This window comes from Achroia grisella, unplaced genomic scaffold (assembly GCF_030625045.1).
Source record: "Achroia grisella isolate CSIRO2021 unplaced genomic scaffold, CSIRO_AGI_Agris_v1 utg1360, whole genome shotgun sequence".
Classification (NCBI taxonomy): Eukaryota; Metazoa; Arthropoda; class Insecta; order Lepidoptera; family Pyralidae; genus Achroia; species Achroia grisella.
The window spans coordinates 3,698,930-3,722,786 of NW_026712626.1; the positions used below are offsets into that span (position 1 = coordinate 3,698,930).

Consider the following 23,857-nt stretch of genomic DNA (forward strand, 5'->3'; position numbering starts at 1 on the left):
GAGTTGTAATTCAATTTTGTAGAAAGTAGATCGCCCATATGTATGTATTAATCATATATTATAATGCTGTATCCAATTAATAAATGTGTTTATTTTAAGAGGTTTATTTTCTCATTTAGTCATAAATTTAGATCCCGATAATCCCGATTTAGATTAAAAGGTGGTAAGTTCAAATCTGGCAGTAACAAAAAACATTATTTAGCACATGATGCTACGCTAAGGGTTTACTCCAGCATCAGTGGAGGATGATAGGATGAGCATGATATCTGGTAAGCTAGTTTGAATTCATCAATTTAAAAAGGGATTGAAATTTCGAAGACTTGGACCAAGGTTCGAACAGGGCCTTCGACCTTTAGATTGAATTCATATCCATCAGGCAGCAGTTGACTTTCAGCCGTTTCGTGAGCTGGATATAACAGTTACGGCGAGCATTAACATTGTAATGGATCGGTGGACTGTAGGAGATTTTAAATGATGAAAACACGTATATAATATGATAGTAAAATATATTTCAATACAGTTGCGAACTGAAAGGACAGTGAGAGAATAATATAATAAAGTGAAGTATATCAAATAACATGACATATAAACAAAGAACTCTTCAAAAATATAAATTTAAAAATAATAAAAATATCAAAAGTCAGTCGCCAACAAGTATATTTATATAATTATAGAACTCCATAATAAATAATATATTATTCTAGAGAATCCTATTTAAAAAAAAACCTCATAATGTTTTACCAAAAACTTTATTTCAGTACTTAATACAACGGTCCGTTACGAATAAATATGTTCTGACTACCAATTATGTCTTCTCAATAATGTTTTTTTTCATTTCTGAATTTGAGCGCGTTTCATCGCAATCTCACCTGATGTTAAGTGATGAGGCGGTCTCAGCAGTTACACAAGCTCAAATAGTGTTTATTCAATCTTGACTTGAAAGACCCAATGTTGTAAGAGGCAGGAAACAGACGCTGGTAGAGAGTTCCACTCCTTAGCTGCTCGCGTAAGGAAAGAAGATGCAAATCGGTTGGTACGAGCAGCTGGGATGTCAACAGTGTAGGGGTGGAGCCGCTCTGTACGTCCTGTTGTACGAATACTACTTGTTGCACTAGGAAAACCTTATTTAACTCAAATTGGGTGTTTTAATTTTTTTTGGACAACATCCATAATACACAAGTCTTGTTAAAATGCCAACTACAGTCAAACCAGGGTGCCCTTGTCGTTAGATTTTTTCCCTCTCTTACACGGTACAAGAATTTGCTCAGTCCACTCCCTGACCATCTCCAGATCCTTCACTTTCTTCGGCTTCCCCGTCTTTGGATTTATAGGAACTTTCCCATGAGGCGTCAACATATTCTTCGCTAACGATAAACCGTGTTTTCTTTTCATGTGTTTGTTACAATTCGACCAATTCGCAAACCCCATAGCGCAGACCGTGCAGCTGAACGGCTTAGCTCCAGTGTGCAGGTTCTCATGAGTCTTCAAAACGTTCTTATGCCGAAACCCCTTGCTACAATACTGGCAAGAATACGGCAAAAGGTCCGAATGCGTTATCATGTGACCCTTCAAATGATCCTTTAATCTGAAGCGCTTAAGACACACATTGCATTCAAACGGCTTATCCGCATAGTGCGTTTTGACGTGTTTCTTCAATCTGGTCAGAGTTAGAAAGGTCTTCTTGCAAATCTTACACACTTCAGGATCGACATCTCTGTGTATATATGTATGTGTACACAGAGCACCTTTGGTAAAGAAGGTTTTGCCGCATCTATCGCACGTATAGTTCCTATTTCTGTCTGTATGCAGTAGTTTGTGGGCTCGCAAATTGGAGAGACTCTTCGCAACTCTATGACAAACGTTGCATGTTAATTCTTCAACTGTGATAGGTTTCTCTCGTTTTTTAAATGGTATCCGTTTAGACTTTTTGACGTATGCAGTGATATGGCGTTGGAGATCTACTTTGCTGGTGAACGATTCGCCACAACTCTCACATTGTGGTAATTGCAAATGCGTGTTTATATGGATGTTGGTTAATTGTTTATCATGAAATTTAGCATCGCAATATTGACAGTGGTACCTAGAATTGCAAGTATCTATATATTAATAAGGTACATCAAAAAGTTTATAGCCCTTTTTACGAAAATTACGCTTACTAAGGAGTATGAAATTTTGCACACTTATAGTTTATATAAAGCACTCCCTATGCAGAATGCTAATATTTTATTAAATTATCCATATAAATTACAATTATTCAATAAAAAATCTTTACACTCGCTACCAGGTATTTGAGAAATACACGCCTATACTCAAGGGTGGATCTACCTAAGGGCTGCAGCCCAAGGCCCCGAGGATACAAAGGACCACTGAAACGATATTTAGAATATAAAAAAATATCTAGAATGTTAAAAGGTTGATAACCTTGATAACTCACCTCAACTGTGGTCTATGGAATCTCACATGTTCAATGAACATATCAAATGTTTTAAAAACTTCATTGCAATCGCAGCATTTCATTCCGAAGCATTTTCCATGCACTTCCTTCACGTGGCATCTGAGTATGTACTGGCAGGGGAATCTGGTACAGCAGTACTGACAAATCCATGGATATACCTTCCAAGTATCAATTTCTAACTTGTTCACATCATATAATCCTATTTCGTATGATATAAACTCTTTTAATTCATTTACTTTATGTTTTTTTAATATTTTGGGTGTATTTTGATATAAGTCCTTATGGTTGGCAAGTAATATGTCATTCGGGAAAGTTTCTCCACAATATTTGCAGTTGGATTGTGTGTGTAGCTTCAAATGGTCCATATCCTCCAGCTTTATATTGCAGTATGGACAGTAATGACTGAAAAGAAACAATTGCAATAAAACAGCTTTTAAGATGAAACGGTTTATAATAATAGTATAATTGATGTACTAGAAATAATCCAGCTAGGTAGATCCAATTTCGAGAAAGAGGTTAACCGTCGAGTCCAACTCGGATGGGCAGCGTTCGGGAAGCTCCGATATATCTTTTCGTCCAAATTTCACTGCGGAAATAATGACGAAGGTCTACGACCAATGTGTGTTGCCAGTGATGACTTCGGCACAGAGACGTGGTCGCTAACTATGGGTCCAATGAACAAGCTCAGAGTCACTCAGAGGGCAATGGAGAGGGCTATGCTCGGAGTTACTCTGCGTGATCGAATCAGAAATGAGGAGATCCGCAGAAGAACCAGAGTGACCGACATAGCCCAAAGAATTGCGACTCTGAAGTGGCAATGGACAGGGTACATAGCTCGTAGGACAGATGGCCGTTGGAACAGTAAAGTCCTCGAGTGGCGACCACGGACCGAAAGACGCAGCGTGGGAAGGCCTCCAGCAAGGTGGACCGACGATCTGGTCAAGATCGCTGGAAGGCATTGGATGCGAGCAGCGCAGGACCGATCGTCGTGGAGATCTTTGGGGAAGGCCTATGTCCAGCAGTGGACGTCTTCCGTGCTGAGATGACGATGATGACTAGAAATAATCTTTATTCAAATAGAGTCAAATCTGCTCATAGTTCCGGGACTGATTGCAGATAAGAAAAGAGAAAAAAAAAAAAAAATAGAGTCAATACAAGCACTATTAAACAGTCATATATTTTTATTCTATCAATCATTCAGTGACTGAATTTATATGAACTAAATATGACTGTTTAATAGTGCTTGTATTGACTTTACTTGAATAAAGATTATATACTCATCACAAGATGAAAGCACAAGAAACTTGTGTTTTGTCCTTTTGAAAAAACATGTGACATTTGAATCTTTTTTTACTGAAAACATAAATATAGGAATAATCGAATAATAATATTCGAATTGTCACTCGAATATCGGAATTCTCCAAAGATTCCAAACTGCATCCTAAAGTGCATCTTAAAAGCTGCATGGTTCATCACAAACTCTGAAGTTCACCACTTTGCCAACATCGCCACAGTCAGGGAAGAAATTGGGATATCAAGTATCAAATATAAGGCCCGGCTTGCTATTCACTTAAACGAATTAGCTCAGAAGCTTCTAGTCAACAACCCAGCAAAAAGATTAAAAAGATCAAATATCCTTGAGCTGGATGAAAGATTTCTAGCTAGCTGAAACATGGGGACCTTGTCAAAGGATTGAGATTCTCCCACGTCTACTACCAACAACTCACCTGCTTATAGTACCAGTACTGATTGCAGATACCTAACTTTAAAAAAAAAAAGGAATATTCGAAATGGAGGTTTTTTTTAACAAATAGGCAACTAACTCAGCGTAAAGCTACACACACACATAAATCTATAGAGCTGATATTTTTTTGGCTCTTTTACTTAAAAATAATATATATATATATGGTAAGCTTCAAGATAATTATTTATTGTTGTAAATTTGTATTCAATTGTATTTAATGTTTTAAAGAATCAAATATCCTCACCATTGCTTCTTAATACATCTACGAAAATATTATGTATGCCAGGAAAAACATTAACAGTTTTAAAAAAGTAGGTGATTACACTAATAAAAGTTACACTAATAAATAATATTTAAGTGCTATTTGCGGTTTTACAACAAACTCCCAGAGTCTATAGTCACTTTGCCAGAAAAAATATCAAATGTGTCATAAAATATTTTCTTTGTAAAAAAGCTTATTACAATTGAATTATAAATGATAATAATGTTTTTGTAGAAAATATCTAACTTAACATTCATAGCCCTGACAATGTTATCTGATTGAACAGAGATTAAGTGCATAGCAGTTTCTATGTTGATTGTCGCATGCCTAATCCTTGTTGTTAATTAAATATAAGCAAATCAACACACAAGTTTCTTGCTTATTCTTCTTGTGATGAATCTGCATTCCGAATAAGCGGCAGAATAAAAAAACTTGACTATTCAAAAGTTTATAAATATCAACCATGGCTAATGGTTTACTTGATATATATATGATATTATTTGTGTTAAAACCAGTATGAGATAATTAATTAACATCTATACATATAAATAATATTGTAGCGTCTGTTTGTAATATTGAAATAACCGTTTTTTACTACATGCATATGAATATAAATACGGTACATACACCAAAATAAAATTTTTTACAATTTTTCTCTGTCTGACTGTTGTTCCGGCTAATCACTGAAATGGCTGGACCGATTTTGACGGGACTTTTTTTTGGCAAGTAGCTGATGTTATAAGGAGTAACTTAGGCTACTTTTATTTTAGAAAAATCTTTAATTTTAGAAATGTAAAGTTAAATTCCACATGGACCTAGTCGCGGGAACAGCTAGTTTATAATAAAATTTACAATTAATCTCACATCAATTCCTTCCTATGTTCTCGAGCATGATCCACAAATGATATGAAATCATTAAAACCAATGTGACAATCAGCACAACGGAATCCGCTGCAAGAACTATGCAACTCTTTACAGTGGTCTCTCAATCCCATCATATCTATACATTCCTCATCACAGAATTTACAGGGAAACATGTAACTTGTCCAGGACACATCTCGCTTTGCTGTTTCCGTGTCAAATACAAAATCATTCAAACATTCTGTATTTATCCCAGTATTAATATCATAATTAGCATATATTTCTTCAGTTTTACACTCATCTAGATCCCCACTTTCATTTTTCACGCACGATGAAGGTACGTTCTCATTTTTTAATAACTTATACTGGTTACTTAGTACAACTTGGGAGTCCTTGATTTTGACGAAGAATTCATAACACGACCTAAAAACGTCGTAGCATTTCAAACATACGGCTTCTGGTAATGTTTTATCACTGAAATCTATTATATTTATGTTGAAAAATGCAAGTTTGGTCATAACATCTGTCTTCGTTCGAGAGTCGCTTGCAAGATCTATATATTGTGGTGGATTTGTGTTTTCGGCGCAAAATCTGCAATAAATTGTGTTATTTGCACTCATTTTTATTAATTTACACTTCTTTTGATTACTAAATCATTATTTATTATTTAATAAAATAAACAAACAAATATAACAGCTGATCTTATTTTGACAGCTGTAATTTTTTTTTGTCCCATATACGTCCATCTCCTTTTCAATGATGGAACAGGCAAAGATCTTTAGACCGTACAGCCTAATCTACCAGCTGACAGTATTAAAGACACATTTTTTTTTTAAATCATTCTACTCAGCAAAAACACCGTATCTATTCAACCATTCTTCATTGCTTCGTGTCCAGATTATTTATTTATAAATGTTGTGAATATTATTACTATTTTCACATAAATATGACAATGATTTATATATATTATTATAAATTTTAGTAATTCTTTATATAGCAACTGGTGATAGTTATATAGATAGAATATTTAATTTAATTCACCTCGTCACTATTTTATTATTTTAATATAGATGGGATTGGATGGGTTTATGCATGAAATGGAATAATGCGTGAAAAGGAACCATAGATGTGTAAGAAAGAGAGAGAGAAAGCGGGAGAAACAAAAGGAAATAGAACGAAAAACAGACTAGGACAGAAAAATAAATGGAAGTTTGACAGACATAGTAAACATTATATTACTACAGTGATTCCCAAAGTTGTCTATATCGACCCCCAGGGGTCTATAACAAACTGCAAGGGATCTACGACAGCGATCATCTTGTTCTTAACTGTATGTTTTAACACTAAACTTTATTACAGTTAGAAATTTACAAAAAAGAATGGCGGGAAAAATATGGCAAGTGGTTTACGACACAATGTTTGGGAACCTCTACATTAGATGGTTAAAAAAAGACATTACAGTAAAATGTTATTTATTTACACGTTTTAAATAAGTACATAATTAATAATTATATTAAAACTTAATAGTTTGCCGTACGAATCTTGGGCTAGTACTTTATTACCCAATTTTACTCATCGTGTTATATTTTACTTTATTTTTTATTATACCTGACGTCCGGCTCGGTAAGACTTTTACAGGCAACCTATATATTAATACTAGTGGTTCACTCTGGCTTCACTCGAATGCTTATTTTTGAGTATTGTATATATTAGCATAATATAACTATGTTATTGTGGAATAATGTACAGTAGTACCTCGACATATAAGTTTAATTCGTTCCGTAACCTTGTTCGTATCTTAAAGTGAATTTCCCCATTGAAATTTCACCTGTAGCTCATTTAAAACTGTCTAAGGAGATATGTTTAAAAAAACTATCCAAGGAGATTTGTTTAAAAAACTGTCCAAGGAGATTTGTTTAAAAGAACTGTCCAAGGAGATTTGTTTAAAAGAACTGTCCAAAGAGATATGTTTAAAAAAATTGTCCAAGAAGTTTTGTTTAAAAAAAAAACTGTCCAAGGAGATTTGTTTAAAAGAACTGTCCAAGGAGGTTTGTTTAAAAAAACTGTCCATGTAAATTTGTTTAAAAAACTGTCCAAGAAAGTTTGTTCCTACCTTTGAGGACATTACGGAAATCAGTTCAATCAAGTTTCGTTGAATTACTCTAATGCATGACTATTTGCATCTTTTTCGGGGTGATTTTTAACTCTACAACTTTCTCCCACATTCCCAAGATCTCCTTTATATCTTTCGTTGAGATCTCCTACATCTCTGGCAGTATATCGCTACACACGACATCAACATTCAATTCATCGTATCTCAAATATTGCTCCCATCTTAAAGCCCGCCAGAAACTAAAATCCATCCTGACCATCTGGATGAATGGCGGTCCTCCACAGCGCGGTTTTCTAGAAACTTGCCTCGCACAACCACATAGTGGAATTACCTTCCAGCAATGGTATTTCCGAACCGATACGATATTGGAACCTTCAAAGAGCTTATTCCTTTTTAAAAGGCCGACAACCTACTTGCAATTCCCTGGTATTGCGGGTGCTCATGGGCGGCGGTAATCACTTACCATCAGGTGATCCGCCTGCTCGTTTGGCCCCTGTGTTAAAAAATCTCTTGTTCTCAAATTCAACTCTAAATGGGCACAATTTTTTTTATACTACGTAGGTAGCAAACGAGCATACGGCTATAGGTATATCGAGGTACCACCGTACTTACAAATGGTCAAAGAATGTGTTAATAAGTTCCGGAGTTTATTCATATATTAGTACAGATCAGTGGGGAACAATGGCATAGTAGCCATTTTTAGTTCGAAAAACGGATTTAGATGGCGTCATTGGTATCGAATGGAATTCAACATTGTTTTGTAATCGTTTAAAACCCAAAACTATGTTTTTAAAAAGGTTTAATCTATTTTTAAAAAGTCATATATAGATGTTAAAATGAAATAATGCGTTTTGAAAAGTAATTTTCATATATTTACTCATTTTGTTGTTGCCCTGTATTTGTTTACAATTTAATCATTGCTAATTGGGGCTTATTGTTTCCAAAATACTTTCATAGATGGCGCTGTTTTCATTTGTATCATCGTATTTTAAATGTTTATTTTATATTTCCAAATAATAAGTACTTACTATATTATTATGATAAATTAAACATAAAAAAAGTTTAAGTAAATATAAAACAGCTAAACAAGAAAACCATATTCCAGTAATACTTATTTAGAACGTATTGCCATATTAAAAATAAATGCATAGATTTATCGATTTTTTCGAATAATCGATAACAGGATATTACAACGCACTATTCGATGGTGCTTTTAATTAGTCTTTGTAAACAGTAAAATTTCATCATTTTGTATTATACTCTTATTTGGAACGAATTGCATTGCATAATTTTTACTCGACGACGGCAAAATAGAGAGATTTTGGCAGGTATGCAAGTACTATATATTTATCTGTTCGCTCATAACTTCGAAACTTGAAAAGGGAAATATTAATTAGATTGATCTGATACAAGTGTACTCTATTATATCAACCTCCACACGGTCACCCTGGTAATTATAGCAATGTCATTACATTAGTAACATAGTTCTTCTATTAAAAAAAATAAATACCTACTTATTGTTATTTAATGAATGAGAATTGGATGTGGTATAGAGTATATAAGGTCAGCTATACCTTTATGAAACCTCAATAAACAAGTGTTATATGGTATCTAAATTACTGACATTGATAGCTAAATATGAGGATCCTCGAATTTTTACAAATACTCATAAGAAACTTTACAAATACTCGAATTTTGCTTTTGTAGAAGGATATTTTCAACCTTACTAAATTGTACAAGGTTTTGAAACGATAATCATTCATAATACTATGATTATATATATTACTGATCCTAGTACCTACTATTCATGATAATTAGTTTTTTAATATCTCCATTCGAGGGTAGGTTATTCATAATTTATATTATTAGATTTCATCACAAATAAAAATATCGATTTTAAATCGTAGGTTGGTCCATATTTTTTTATTATATCGAAATGACAACGAGTACTGGCAACATATGTAAATGAAATGTTAAAAATGTAAAATATAGGAATAAAAGAATAGGATAAACGACTTTAAGTCAAATGCTTAAAACATATTTTCACTAGCATTGGATTTTTTCTCTTTTTTCATCATTTAAGTTAAGTAGGTACTTCAACTTTTGAATTGTTCCTGTTCAGAGTTCATTGAACTTCTTATTTTTTTGTCAAACTCAATAATTTAAATGTGTCTAAGGACTACTACAAATATTTAGTAAACTATCGTGTCTTTGAGGATTATCTCATACCAGGTATAACTATAAGTTGTTAAAAACTTGCATATGTATGCGTGTGTATCTTTCATATTAAAATATAATAAACATAGGTACTTGGTGACCGCTTTAATGTGGTATTATTATGTTTTTATTATTGTTATGAATGTAACTTCAAAAAACTAACACTGATTTTATAATTTTTGATTGATTGAGAAAATACTGAAAATTATTAATCAAAATAAAGTACTAAACAGTAGTATTATTTTTATATTTTATTAGAACTGAATGAATATGATGTATGAATAATATGTTTATTGTGCTAATAAGGTTACAGTTTAGTTACTTTCATGTAAATTCATTCATGTAAGTTCATGAAAATGTAACATAGGTATATGATATTGTTTTCAGATTTTCCTGACATCAACAACTTAATACTGAACAAAGTTTAAACAAATAAGAGATGATATTCTATATCTCCTAGTCATTCAGATGAAGATAAATAACATTTTTACTGTAAAGATCAGGGGTTCAAAAGAATAAGAAATATATATGTATATATGAACATTTTACTGTATAAAATAATAATGCAAGTAAAAATAAGAGAAAAAAGCAGAAGAAAAATCTGTAAATTATTAATCACAATGCAATTAATAATATAATTAAATAAGTAAGAAAGCAATGGACTAGTGATGAGAAGAAATTCCAAGTAATTATATTATGTGTAACCGACTGCAAATAAGTTTATGATTTAAGCATATGATTATTATTATATTGCTTCATCAACAAATCCAGGAATATTTTGTGTACCAGGAATTAATTATGAAATGATTTTGATGAAATATTATGTCTTGATATTGATTTATTTGGAATATAATATCAAAATAACAGAAGTGTTTGAAGTTTTAGTGGTATAACAGACAAGCAGTGAAAGAAATATTATTGTAAATTATTAACAATTGTTTATTCTGTGATTAATAAATTATTTAAAAGTGTTTTGTTACCTGAAATAAAAATTTTATGATCTTCAAGTGTTGTGTTCATGCAATGTTAGTTTCACCTCATTCGATTTAAAATGTCAGGAATTATTTACTACATAATGATTTTGTATTAGATGGTAATCATATATATTTTTTAATGCAATGTGTGTAATAATTCCCATTTACATCAAAAAACTTTGTGTAAATCTATATTTCTGTCTATAGACTTTGGTCGTGGAATACTAATAAGAAACTAAATCTAGAGACTGTAGTATATCACAACATCCCAGAACTTTGTATTTAAGTCATATAAGGACTTAGTACCTACCTAATACTTGCTACTTTTTTAATCAATTAATTAATTTGATCTCAATCATCATGATGAACAATGATGATAATGTTGAGAATACTGCCAATGATGAATTTTATGGTGGTCATAAATAAATACCACCGTCACTATCGTCAACAGTCATTATTGATCTCATCATCATCACCGTTACCCTCCCTCATCCATATTGTCAAAAGTTACTACCTACTATTATTAACTGAAATGGTAAATAAGCTGACGATCCAACCAACCACGACGCTATCCGACGTACATACATACACATATATTATTAAACAGCATTACGTCATCATGTCGTGCCCGCTATATCCCGCATACGTTATCATTCCGGAGAACATAGATGTTATGTCCAAATATCCTGTAATTTCGCAGCTTAATTTCAACTGAATAACAACTTACAACAAAACCAAAAAACTAGCAGTAAAGGCGTAGTTTGTAGATATCGAAGGTTCTACAAATAGGTATAACATCAAAATAAGTACCTACATGTCATTAGCACCGATGTAGTATCCCTGAAAGAACCTACATATAACAGATTGATGGTTTGCAGATATTATTTTCAGTTTTACAAATTGCCAGTTTACCATAATTAACTACGTATTGAGAAATAATTATACACTGAAAATTATATGAGGTACCCATATTCACATCAATTAATTATAGCTAAAATCTATCACTATCACATAACAATTTAAATAAAAAAATCCGTATTAAAATCGGGCTATTCGTTAAGGAGCTATTGCTCCTAACCGATAGCCCGATTTTAGTGCAGACGCGTTACGACATATCTTCGTCGTGAGAAAAAAGTAGGCATGTAAAAAAGTAACTGTAACATAGTACATAGATACATAGGTACATTAGCCGTGTCTGTAGACTGTCAGCGAACAATATTATACCTACATTGAATTTTCGATTGTACCCAATCAGGAGTTCGATACAGTTATATATCTATTATGTACGTATCTTTGCAAAACAGATGTCATGTAGACCGAATTCTCTGCCATCTATTTTCATGCTTTATTACTAATCACCCACTAGTAATCCGAACTGCTTCAGATATAGCGACATCTATCGCCTACGGCGGCGAAATAAAATAGCCCGAAGAATAGCCCGAGTTAGGAAGGAACCATTTTCTTATATGGGATGGGGTATCTGTATGTAATATTATATTATCTGTGGTACAGATACATAACTAAGTACAACGGAAATCTTGTACACGTTTGCCTAAATCATAAATGGTAATATTCACTTAATAAAATAGTCTAAAATAAACTTCAAATAATACATTGTGAATTAAATCAGCCATGGCCGCCGGTAGGACATCTATGGTGAATCAGTTAAGTAGTTAGGTACCCAAGAACCCAAAAAAAAAAATGGCGCTCTTTACATTACATTACATTATTTTATTAAAACGCACATATCGCTATCCGTCAAAATGACAACACTGCCAACCCACAGAAAGAATTTAAGGGAATTCCAAAGGTATAACTTTCGAATTTCTGGTAAGGGTTCGAGGGCACCCTAAGCTTGAAGGCCCCGGGGCACTGCCCCGCTTAGCCCCTAGGTAGCTACGCCACTGAACAACGTTTTGCCATTCGTGCAAAAAAGTAAGTAAATAAGTACCGATGACATAATCATCATCTACACTCCCCCATCCCCCATGTCATCCAAAATAAGCAATCAAAGAATCCCCCCCCCCCTTTCTATAGTGCTTACGTAATACTTGAAGGACCCCTAAGTAGTTACTTTTTAAGATAGTGGTTTGGGATTAGCACAGCTAGTTGATTTATGAAGTTTACCCTTTATTTTCAAGGGCATATACAAACATAGTATAAAACAAAGTCGCTGTCGCTGTCTGTCCGTCCCTATGTATGCTTAAATCATTAAAACTTCTTTTTTTTAAAACCATTTTATATAGTGGTCTATGTGTAACATTAAATGAAAATCCCGTGCATGAACAACTATCGCCATGCACACTCGTCATTCAAGTAATCGTTTAATGAGTAATAGGCTTTGTTCAATAAACATGACAAATATTCAATATACTATTAACAGATGCTTTGAATTTAAAGGTAATTCCATTATACCCTTCGGTATCTTAGTTAGTACAAGCGGTACACGCGACTTCGTCCGCGTGGATTTTAACTTTATTTTTATGTATGCTTAAATCTTTAAAACTACGTAATGGATTTTGAAGCGGTTTTTTTAAAGATAGAGTGATTCAAGAGGAATGTCTATATATAATATATGTATACCCGTGCGAAGCCAGGGCAAGTAGCTAATTACATAGTATAAAACAAGTCGTTGTCGCTGTCTGTCCCTTTATGTACGCTTAAATCATTAAAACTGGGGGGAAGGTGATTGTTAGTAATATGGACTCATAACCCATGATCCCATTGCTAGCAATGTACCATGTCAGGTCGACCTCCACGCGGTTCTCCCTGGAAACCATCGTGATAAATTTCCGGTGAATTTGTCACGATGGGCTAACTGATCTGACTTCATGTTCATCCTATCATCCTCCACTGGTACCCCGCCAGCGTAAACCGTTAGCGCAGGCGGGTGCACCATTCCATTATCATCCTCTAAAAAAAAAAAAAAAAAATCATTAAAACTTTACCGTAATGGACTTTGAAGTGATTCAAGAGGAATGTTTATATATATAATACATGTACACCCGTGCGAAGCCAGGGTAGGTAGCTAGTACTAATTATAAATGAAAAAAGGTCTTCACTTACAAGTGATTGTATAGTTTCAATTCCTAGCTACCTTCTAAATCATGTACCGGCGGCCATAACTATTTCATATAAGATACTTGCTATTAAACTATAATACTTCATTTCAATAGATATAACATAATATTGATTAAAAACAATAAATTTTAAAACTTTATAATCATTATTATTAATTTAATAAATATAAAATTTAATTTTAAATAATACTACCGTAAAATAACGCAACGGAACTATATACATACAGCTATAAAACAGCTTGCCAGCTACAAAATTTCCTTGTTTCAGTGGAAAAAGTTTAAAAACATTTTATTACCTTAAAAGTCTAACAGGCATCACTTTCCATCTTTATTGCTTTCTTCTTCCCTCTCTTAGCGGGAATCATAATTTTACTCTTCCATTCCTCCATACCAACTACATCCTCGATCTGAACCATCTGCCCTGTTTCGGAATCTATGGGAAATACTCCATCCGGTGTAATTTTCTTCTTTGACGTATCCGTTCCGTGCCGTCGTTTCATATGTTTATTGTAATTCGACCAATTTGTGAACTCCATACCGCATTGCTGGCACGAATACGGTTTGTCCCCAGTATGTTGCCGCTCATGATTCTTCAATATCTGCTTGTAACGGAACGCTTTGTTACAAAACTGGCATATGTAAGGCATTGAATCCGTATGAACTATCTTGTGGGCATTCAGTTGGTATTGCAGCCTGAAACATCGGCCGCACTGCTCGCAGGAAAACGGCTTCACACCAGTATGCATCTCGACATGTCGCCGCAACATGTTCGGGTACAAAAATGCTTTATTACAGATCCTGCAGACGTGCGGACGGATCTTGTCGTGTGACATGATGTGAGATGTCAACGTGCCTTTGTTATAGAACATTTTGCCACACCTCTCGCACGTGTAGTTGCGTTTACGGTCAATTCTATGCAGCTTCATATGGTCACGTAGACTGTTAGGATTTTTGTAGACCTTCTTGCAATGTTCGCAGGTTAGATCTTCCACGGTGATGGGAGTTCCGGGCTTGCGACGAGGTTTCCTCTTCGATTTAACAGCAGCATACTCCTGCAAGTGTGCTTTTAATGTGTCTTCGTTTAATATTTCTCCGCACAACGGACATGGTAGTTGGGACTTTTTGAAGTGTTGCTTGAGATGGGTGCTGATGGAGTCCGCTTTGTCTAGTGTTTCGTTGCAATAATAGCAGTAGTTTCTGAAAATAATATTAATAATTTTATTATATTACTACCACTGGTATTACCATTAGAGTTGCCAGATTTTTTCAGCCCATAAGGGGTAAACGATTAAATAGGCAAAAAAATATGAGAATTCAGTTTTTTCCCAACACAATTAAAATTACATAGTGACTTCTTTTTTATATATCTTTCTGAGAAGGGGAAAGAAGTTTTAACATATTTTAAGACTATAGATCTTTGTTTATTTATTTAAAAAGATTAGATAGAAAAACATATTAGCCCGCCACAAAAAAAATGGGACCAAGACGAAGGGTAGTTTGATTACTGTTGTATAACAATAACTAGCTTTTGCCCGCGGATTCGCTCGCGTTAATTTATCCCCTTAGGGGTGTAATTTATCAAAATCCTTTCTTAGGGGATGCCTATGTCATAGTAGCTTTATGCATGCAAAGTCTCAGCCCGATCGGTTCAAAATTGACAAAGTGTCATACAAACTTTCGTCCCCTATTTTATTCCCTTAAGGGTAGAATTAATCAAAATCCTTTCTTAGCGGATGCCTACGTCATAACATCTACCTGCATGCCAAATTTCAGCCCGATCCGTCCAGTGGTTTGTGCTGTGCGTTGATAGATCACTATGTCAGTCACCTTTGAGTTATAAATATTTAAATTGCGTGTCTTTTATTGTCACCCTCAATACAAACATTCATATTTAAAAACATGATTCTAAATCTAAATGTGTTTTAATCCATAATAATCACTATTTTATTATATTTATATTTAATTTTTTTAATATATAATATAAGGTAATATTGCAAAAACAACTATGTGACCACCCAAATCAACTGGCTGCTCAATTATTACAAAAACTTCTTTTTAGTCGCTTGGGATAAAACCCAAGCGACTAAAAAGAAACAACATTGTGTAATGCTTGCAGTATACTTAAGGAGTAGATCCTCTCGTTGGGTGATCACTACATTCTTAGTTCCCACACTCAAAAAATCTGCTCATAATTCTGGGACTGTAGATAGGAAGAAAAAAATATTTATAATATATTCTCTATTGCACAGATAATACAAAGATATTATAATTTAGAAACAATGTGAGCAAATGTGGACTTATCCTTAGAAGAGATCTCTTCCAGTCAACCTAAAATAGTGGGATATGTGGTACTGGGTGGGTAATAACTGGTGCAAACAAAAACATGTCAAATACTACATATTATACTATGTAGTACACTTTTTTATCCTTATATATTTTTCTTCTATTTTTTTTTATATCACACATACTTATAATTCATTCATTTAACTGATTCTTCATTTTATATATTTAAATTCATCACGAATGCTATTTCTTTTTTTCAAGTGGCTGCACTGAAAGTCAGCGCTGTAGTGATAAGCTGCGGCACCAGCTGAGTGGAAGCCTTTTCAGCTCATAGCGAATTATTAGTTTTTCAGTTTTCTTTTTTACTCTGTACTCTTTTTTATGCTGAAATTTTTTTTTTTTTTTTTTTTTTTTTTTTTTTTTTTTTTTTTTTTTTTTTTTTTTTTTTTTTTCTCTCTCTCTATCTGCGATCAGCCCTTCCGGCTATAATCAGATTTTTTGAAGTTATTGGCTTTTTGCTGAATGCTGAATAAATTATTATTATTTTTTTTTTTATTATTATTATTATTATTACTATATATTGAATGAAACAAAATAATTACCTTAAACTCTTCCTATGTTTCCTAACATGTTTAATGAACGATGCAAAATTGTCCTTCCTCGCAATCTTACAATCTATACACATGAACACTGCACATTTGGTGTGCACAGTCCTGGCGTGCAACCTCAGTGTGTCTATATCTAAAAACTCTATGTTACATAATGAACACATCCACGGATAATCTTTCCATGATTTAATATCGTTTCTACCCAAATCGGACAGATCTTTTGCGTAAATCTCAATATTTGGTGCATTACATATGGCCGCCTCTATGATATCATTGACATCCAGTATTTGCTCGGCTTTCTCGTCGATATTTGCAGTACAATTCTCACTGGTGTCATCAAGTATTTCTTCCTTAGGTTCTCGTTTTACCTTAACATTAGAAAGTGATACGGTTAAGTTCTTCGGTGATTTCAAAGGCAATTCCTCTTCTTTCACGCTCACATCGTCATCAATACCACCAGGAGACGGATAATCATCGAAAATCGTCATGCAATCTTCACCTGTATGTCCGGAATTATCATCTTTATGTTTTAAAAATATATCTAATAATAAGTCTTGCGACTTCTTGACCCGACTTAAGAACTCGTAAGCTTTGTTTAGCGAGTCGTAACATATTAAACAAACAGTTTTCGGCAGCATATTTTCGCTTTGAACTTCCACATACATTGCATTCAAAAATGTGAGTTTAACGTTGATTTCATTCCATTTCTCCCCGTCCGATTGTATATTCAACAATTTGTTTTGACTTTTTGGCTCTGCACAAAAGCGACAGTATGTTTTTTCTGTATTTGCCATTGTTGTTTCATTAATTTTTATTATTATTACATTTCTTTCGTGAATTATAAATAAAATAAAACATGACTGACAACTGACAGATTCTTGTGAGGAATTTTAAGTTCGACAGTGACAGTAATACAGACACAGAGTATTATTACTAGACGATTAAAAAAAATATATCTATATTGTAATTAAAATAATATATTTATAATTATAGCTAAAAGACAGTAATTTAGTCTATGTGTATTATTAAATTAACAAAAATATTATGGTTTCACGGAAATCTCGTGAAGGCTGATAAATGTATATTATTCGGTTATATTATATAAATACAGTTGGGAACAACAGTGCCAATTATTGCTAAGTTGCATAAAATAAAAAGGCATAAGATCATTTATTTTAATATTAATGTGGAGTCGATTAGTCCATGTTGGGATAAAGATTACAAATTTATTTCTGGTCACACTGAATAATTTCACAGAGTACTTTATTACATAAATATTTGACGTCCAAAAATCAGTCAAGTCAGAATATTTTAGAAAAACAATACCATACTATATAATTCGTAATTTTTATTTTTATTATTGATATTAAATATTAACAAATATAAAATGAATAATACAGACACCGCGTACTGTAGACTGTGTGCCGAAATGAAACCGAACAATAAAATGACAAATCTCCAATTGGACGAACAAAAGAGAGTGGAAATCGTCGGCAAATTAACCAGATTGAACGCAAACATGGATCTCAGTGACGATTTATTACCAAAAACAGCTTGTTTTGTGTGTATTCACGCGTTAGATAAGGCATACGAGTTTGTTTCAAGCGTGGAACAGGCTCAAATTATCTTGAATGGCATTGTTTTGAATCAAATAAAGAAAGAAGATTCTTTGTCAGATTCTGAATCTTATCCCTATGAGTTTCAAGATGACGTGAAATACGACGAGAATAACGTCAAATTGGAAGCGGATAAAGGTAATTCTGAGTTAAATGCAGGCAGCTCTAAAAACTCAAGGCTGGGTACTGTTTGTTTGGTAAATAAAACTAAGAAAAAAAGACCTAGAGAAAGTATTAAGAATAGTCTAGATGCTATACCGCTGGCGCAGTTGAAGCTTACCTGGAGGGACTACAGCTGGACCTGTGCATACTGTGAGACTCAATTTCAGTCCGTAGACGAGTTAAAAATCCATTCCATTCAATACCACAACTGCTGTAATGCATTCAAATGTACGGATTGTAATATACGGAAATTAAAGTTGGACAGTTTTGTCATACATGTGAAACGACATAGGAAGTTCCTTAAATTATCTTGCTATAACTGTTATATGAGATTTTCTACACCACATGAAGTAAACGTACATAAGAGTTGTCATATTACATCGGAATATTCTTGTAATGGATGTAACAGCATGTTTGAGAGCTTAGATGAGATGAATCAACACACAACTTCGTATTACAGGGATAAACGGATCCGAGAAATACCAATGATGAATGATTTGAGTGATAATTTGACTTGTGTACTCTGTAAGAAGTCTTTCAAACACAAAGGTAGCTTAAACACACATCTGTTGATACATACGGAAAGAAAACGAGACCATACATGTGAGAAATGCGGTAAATGCTTCTTAAATAAACAGAATCTTACTGGTCATATGCTATTACATAATGATAATAGGCCGTTTAAGTGCGAGATATGTAAAGCAACCTTTAAGACTTCAGGACAGTTACGTAACCATGTTGGTGTTCACGATGCACAGAAACCGTATGCTTGTGATCAGTGTGGTCGATGTTTCCGTTTACAGAAACAGTTGTCATCCCACAGAATCATACATACGGATTTATTACCTTACACTTGTACATATTGCAACAAAGGTTTTCGTTTTAAAACCATTTTGAACCAACATGTTCGTCTCCATACTGGAGTAAAACCTTATTCTTGCGAAGTCTGTCAACGGGACTTTACGAATTGGCCGAATTACAATAAACATATGAAAAGAAGACATGGTACAGACATGTCAAAGAAGAAACACACTCCTGATGGTGTGTACCCAATAAATCCATCTACTGGGGAGGTTATAATATACCCAGAAACAAATAGTACGTTAGAATGGAAAAAGAAAATGATGATGCAGAGGAGGCCTGGTCGACCGAAATTAAACCTAAAGAGTGAGGCAACAGACACTGTTTTATCACAGCCTGAAAACTTGAGTATGAATGTCACTGTGAATGACACAGTGTAATAATGAAATATAAATTATTGTTAATTATATTAAAGATTATATTATTATACAAGACAATATAAAATGCAGGAACATGATTCTATGTTATAAATACCCTAACATACCTAACTGTATATTTGCCACAAAATATTTCAGAATCTTTTTGTTATCTGTGGTTTTTGTTATCCATGGTTCCAAATTCAAATGTGTGAACCATAAAGAAATTATTGTCTTACATTTTTGTTAAGAGAATCTATAATTTATATAAAACACAATTTCATATCTTGCAGGCAAGATTTATGAAAGATTGTTTAAATTTGTTACTATGAAAGGAAATTGTATTCAAATACATTAAAACAGCCGTTTCTTACGCTGCATATTTTGCTGTACATTATTTATTTGTTCTTTACTTGTCATCGTAAAAGTAAAATATCGCCTGTCAGAAAGATTTAAGTACTAATATTTTTCTAACTATATAGCTACGGGAATTTAATAAATTTGTTATGATTTCGTGTTTCGTAATAATTGTTTCGACATCTGTCTGACTGTCATGACACGACAGGGTGAAGTTACTTGAATTGTGACAAGGAGACCTTATAATTCCATGTATTCACGATGCAAGTGCTCATTTTATGGCAGAGAGGGAAACTCTGAGCAGTTCCCGGAACTTGTGACCCAGGCGCAGGTTTAAGGGGCCCCTCTTTATGGATGACAATGGAATGGTGCACCCGTCGGGGCTGACGGTTTACGGCGGGGCACCAGTGGAGGATAAGATGAACATGAGGTCAGATCAATTAGCCCATCGTGATACATGTATCTGGAATTTATCACAATGTTTCCAGTGGAACCAGGAGATTAACCTGATATGGTACATTGCTAGCAATAAGATCATCAGTCCACGTTACTAATCCGCTTACCCCTAAGGGGCCCCTTGCAAGCGTACGTCAACACTCACCTTCACCAGATGTTTCTCTCCCTGACCAGACTATCTGGCAGGCGCCTGCAAGTGCAGCTTTAGATACACGTTCTAGTATAGAACTTACTGCAGCTCTAGACAGGCCAAGATGTTTTAGAAGATTGTAGAGGTTTCGCTGGTATACCTCTCGTCCTCGGGGGGGAAGGGGATTGTAAATTGTAAATTCCTGGAGAATTGGTCACTATGAGCTAACTGACCTGACCTCGTGTTCATCTTATTATCCTCCACTGGTGCCCTGCCAGTGTAAACCGTTAGCGCAGACGAGTGCACCATTCCATTATCATCCCTAAAAAAAAACCTCTCGCTTCATTTCGACCGGATATAAATTATACTATTATTAAATTCCCATAATAAACTGCAAATTTTTCTTTATAAATGCAATTTGAACAACTATTATTAACTGTTCTTTGCTGACTGCAGCAATATCTCATTTTAAGACTATAAGAAAATATGTTTATGTAATGTTACTTTTATTTATTACAATTAGTTATTTAGCCATGTTGATGTAATTATACTGTTATTAAATAAAAGGATATTATATTGTTTTTTAAATGGATAACGAACTGAACTGCACTATGTATATCTTTTTATGTTCTGTTTCTCCCGTCAGGAAAAACACTGTGATTATTACCAATATTATGGTCAAACAGTCCTACAGAGGACTGTTTTCCGTGCGGAAAAAATATAGCATAATAATGTACCTACTTAATTTTTTTTATTATTTATTTAGCGGGAAGATATTTATCTAGGCTAGTCATATATCGCAGAGAAATGGTATGAGTTTCTTTAGATTATTCACAGACTACTATTAAAATAAAAAAAAAGGAGCAGCATTTCTGCATAATTTTATTTGCAAACTAATAAAGCTAAACATCTAGGTGAGATTTTTTCATTGAAAATTTTCTTGTATCTGCATTTCTCCAATCCTTTCTCTTTCAAATATACAAGTCTGTCGTACAAAATGAAATTCTCTAATACTGGCTGTAATTTGTTTTGCAACAAAACAAAAATGGCGGCCTTTTTAAATGCCAATTCTGAGCAATATTGGCGCCAAATGTCACGTAATTTTTCCAAGTCAAATTGTACAGATTTCAAATTTGTGTCATAATTTTCCTGACATGAAAAAGTATTATTAGATATTAAAGTGTATCCGTCCATGCAAGCATCTTGGATGTACGATTCAAAATTTTTATCAACTGATTTCATTTTAACCGCTTTTCGTTTATTTCTTCTTAATTTACAGTTGACTGTAAAAGAAATTAGACATTAAAATCATTTCTAATGTCATCTATATTAGCAAAGAAATAAATATATTCATGGTTATAATAAAAAACAAAATTAGGTAAAGACAATTAATTTACAGCGTAGCATAGTAGTTTACTACCATGACTCAGATTAAAAAGTCGTGAATTCAAATCTGCGCAACATTAGTAAAAAAAACTATTTGTATTGTTGACTAACTTTCCATTGATGAAAACACTGATAACAAGCTAAATTAATCCGAGAGACGTCGGTAGGGTTGCCCCGTTGTATATTGGATTCAAATATACCGAGTGAAACTGCATAAGTGTTACGTTCACTCTAGTCTGTCTACCTCACCTGGGAAATTAGTCGTGTAGGTATGATATATTATTGATAGGTATTATTATACATACTTGTATGTGCATAGAGTTGTAATACCGCTCTTGCCAGTAAATTAAATACCATTGCTTCCAAATCCGTATGAAAATCAGGCGGCTGGGCTCCTAATCTGAGAAACGGTACTCCTATATAGTCAAAACTTCCCATATCTTCGAATATAATTTTCAAACAGTTTGATAAAGGGAAATTCCTAAATCTACCATTTTCTACCGTCATCAAATGATAGCAACACGGCATTAAAACCATACACTTAGCGTCCGCCATCTTTGAAAACAGATTGATGGCGGTTATTGTTAAATCTGCACAGGCGTGAAGACCGGTGATACAAAACTGACCGGAATTATGGAATTTATCTTGTAAATAATCTTGTATATTGCTATTGGAATCATCAGTTATCGTATGTTTTATGTATTTAACTCTACTCGTTGAGTTCTTGTGATATTTTCTTTGACGTTTTTTTGCATTGACGTAATGCCCTTCGTTGCATTCTAAGCCCAGTATATTATAGTTTGATGTTTCAAATAGTAATTGATCCAGATAACCCTGAAAAATATATAAGTACGATTGTTTTTTATAAATATAATTTATTGACTATAAAAATATCTTTGAAAAGAAAGGTTTTGGACGTTCTAAATTTTTGTTTCAAAAAGTGAGCTGGGCCCATAACTTGAAGAGTTAATTTTTGGTAGTGCTAATACAAAAGTTTACTCGATACACTAAGATTCTAAATCTAAATCTATGTTGCCTAAGTATGACATTAAAAATACTAGCAAACTGCCCCGACTTTACACGGGTGCATTTACCGCCTATTTCATTTCAAGTAAGGTAACGTAGGTTATTTTATAATAATAATCCGCTCCTCGAAAATATGCGTTGTGGTTTTATATCTTAGTCAAGTACCTCTGATTTATATAGGCCGTTGATATTTACCATCAGGCGGGTCGTAGCCTTATAAAATATTACATAAAAAATACATACCAATCCTGAGCCAAAGTCTACAACCGTTTCGCATCCGCTCTCTTCACATATATCTCTTATCTCTTTTGCCAAGTATACTATCTCATGTTTCTTCTTAGGACTTAATGGGGCATTCTTAAAGTGTGATAAGGACGCATCATCTATATTTGTGTCGTATAGAAATGTTAATCTTTCTAACTTCTTTAGAAACTCTTTAAGGAAACCATCCTCATGATCGTGTAAGGTGAATTTATCATTGAAAACGTCCGCATCACACAAATTCTCAACTTGTATTCGATCAAAGATATTGTTACTGAGAATATCGGTGTTAGCACAACTGTATATGTATTGATATTCATTGAAAAACTTAAGACATTCTTTGAAATAATCTTCTGAATTGCCGAAGGCGTTTGGAAGTGACATGTTGCTCTGGAAATAATACTTTCACATATAATTTGAACTGAAGCACACTAGATTGACTGCGTGGGTATCGCAGAATCACCTATTTTGATGTCCCCATCAAAATAGGTGATTCTTATCCCTGACGGGTCTAGGTAGAGAACTCTGAAGAAGGGCGAGCATAATAGATCTAAGTAGGTCGCAGTGATTTACTTATGAATATGTTGTAATGATATTTAACTTCAACTGCGACTACGTCTGCTTTTAATAAAAGCAGACGTAGTCGCAG

General features: G+C 33.7%; 3 protein-coding genes across 4 annotated transcripts; 1 reads left to right on the forward strand and 2 right to left on the reverse strand.

Moving 5' to 3' along the window:
* Positions 1-1,203: 1,203 nt before the first annotated feature.
* On the reverse strand, positions 1,204-5,942 carry LOC131855254 (gastrula zinc finger protein XlCGF58.1-like). Its single transcript, XM_059206497.1, has 3 exons — positions 5,326-5,942; positions 2,435-2,857; positions 1,204-2,080 (listed from the first exon to the last, which is right to left on the reverse strand). The coding sequence occupies exons 1-3, from the start codon at positions 5,940-5,942 to the stop codon at positions 1,204-1,206; spliced, it is 1,917 nt and encodes a 638-aa protein (XP_059062480.1).
* LOC131855386 (zinc finger protein 490-like) lies at positions 2,771-17,463 on the reverse strand. Of its 2 annotated transcripts, XM_059206667.1 has the most exons (3): positions 16,592-17,463; positions 14,003-14,903; positions 2,771-2,857 (listed from the first exon to the last, which is right to left on the reverse strand). In XM_059206667.1, exons 1-2 carry the CDS (start codon positions 17,389-17,391, stop codon positions 14,012-14,014), a joined length of 1,692 nt encoding a protein of 563 aa, XP_059062650.1. In that variant the 5' UTR covers positions 17,392-17,463; the 3' UTR covers positions 2,771-2,857; positions 14,003-14,011. The 2 variants fall into 2 exon arrangements, with proteins under 2 accessions (XP_059062650.1, XP_059062649.1); XM_059206666.1 differs by lacking the exon at positions 2,771-2,857 and having other exon boundaries at positions 13,824-14,903.
* A 448-nt stretch (positions 17,464-17,911) lies between these two features.
* Positions 17,912-20,127, forward strand: LOC131855387 (zinc finger protein 723-like). The gene has a single exon (XM_059206668.1). The coding sequence runs from the start codon at positions 17,985-17,987 to the stop codon at positions 19,614-19,616; it is 1,632 nt and encodes a 543-aa protein (XP_059062651.1). The 5' UTR covers positions 17,912-17,984; the 3' UTR covers positions 19,617-20,127.
* Positions 20,128-23,857: the final 3,730 nt, after the last annotated feature.

Coding starts and splice junctions, on each gene's coding strand:
- LOC131855254 (XM_059206497.1), bottom strand. CDS start 5,942: ATGAGTGCAAATAACACAATTTATTGCAGATTTTGCGCCGAAAACACA. Junction 2,858..5,325: donor GAACATAGGAAGGAATTGAT/GTGAGATTAATT, acceptor GTTTCTTTTCAG/TCATTACTGTCCATACTGCA. Junction 2,081..2,434: donor TTCCATAGACCACAGTTGAG/GTGAGTTATCAA, acceptor TTGCAATTCTAG/GTACCACTGTCAATATTGCG.
- LOC131855386 (XM_059206667.1), bottom strand. CDS start 17,391: ATGGCAAATACAGAAAAAACATACTGTCGCTTTTGTGCAGAGCCAAAA. Junction 14,904..16,591: donor AAACATAGGAAGAGTTTAAG/GTAATTATTTTG, acceptor TATTATTTTCAG/AAACTACTGCTATTATTGCA.
- LOC131855387 (XM_059206668.1), top strand. CDS start 17,985: ATGAATAATACAGACACCGCGTACTGTAGACTGTGTGCCGAAATGAAA.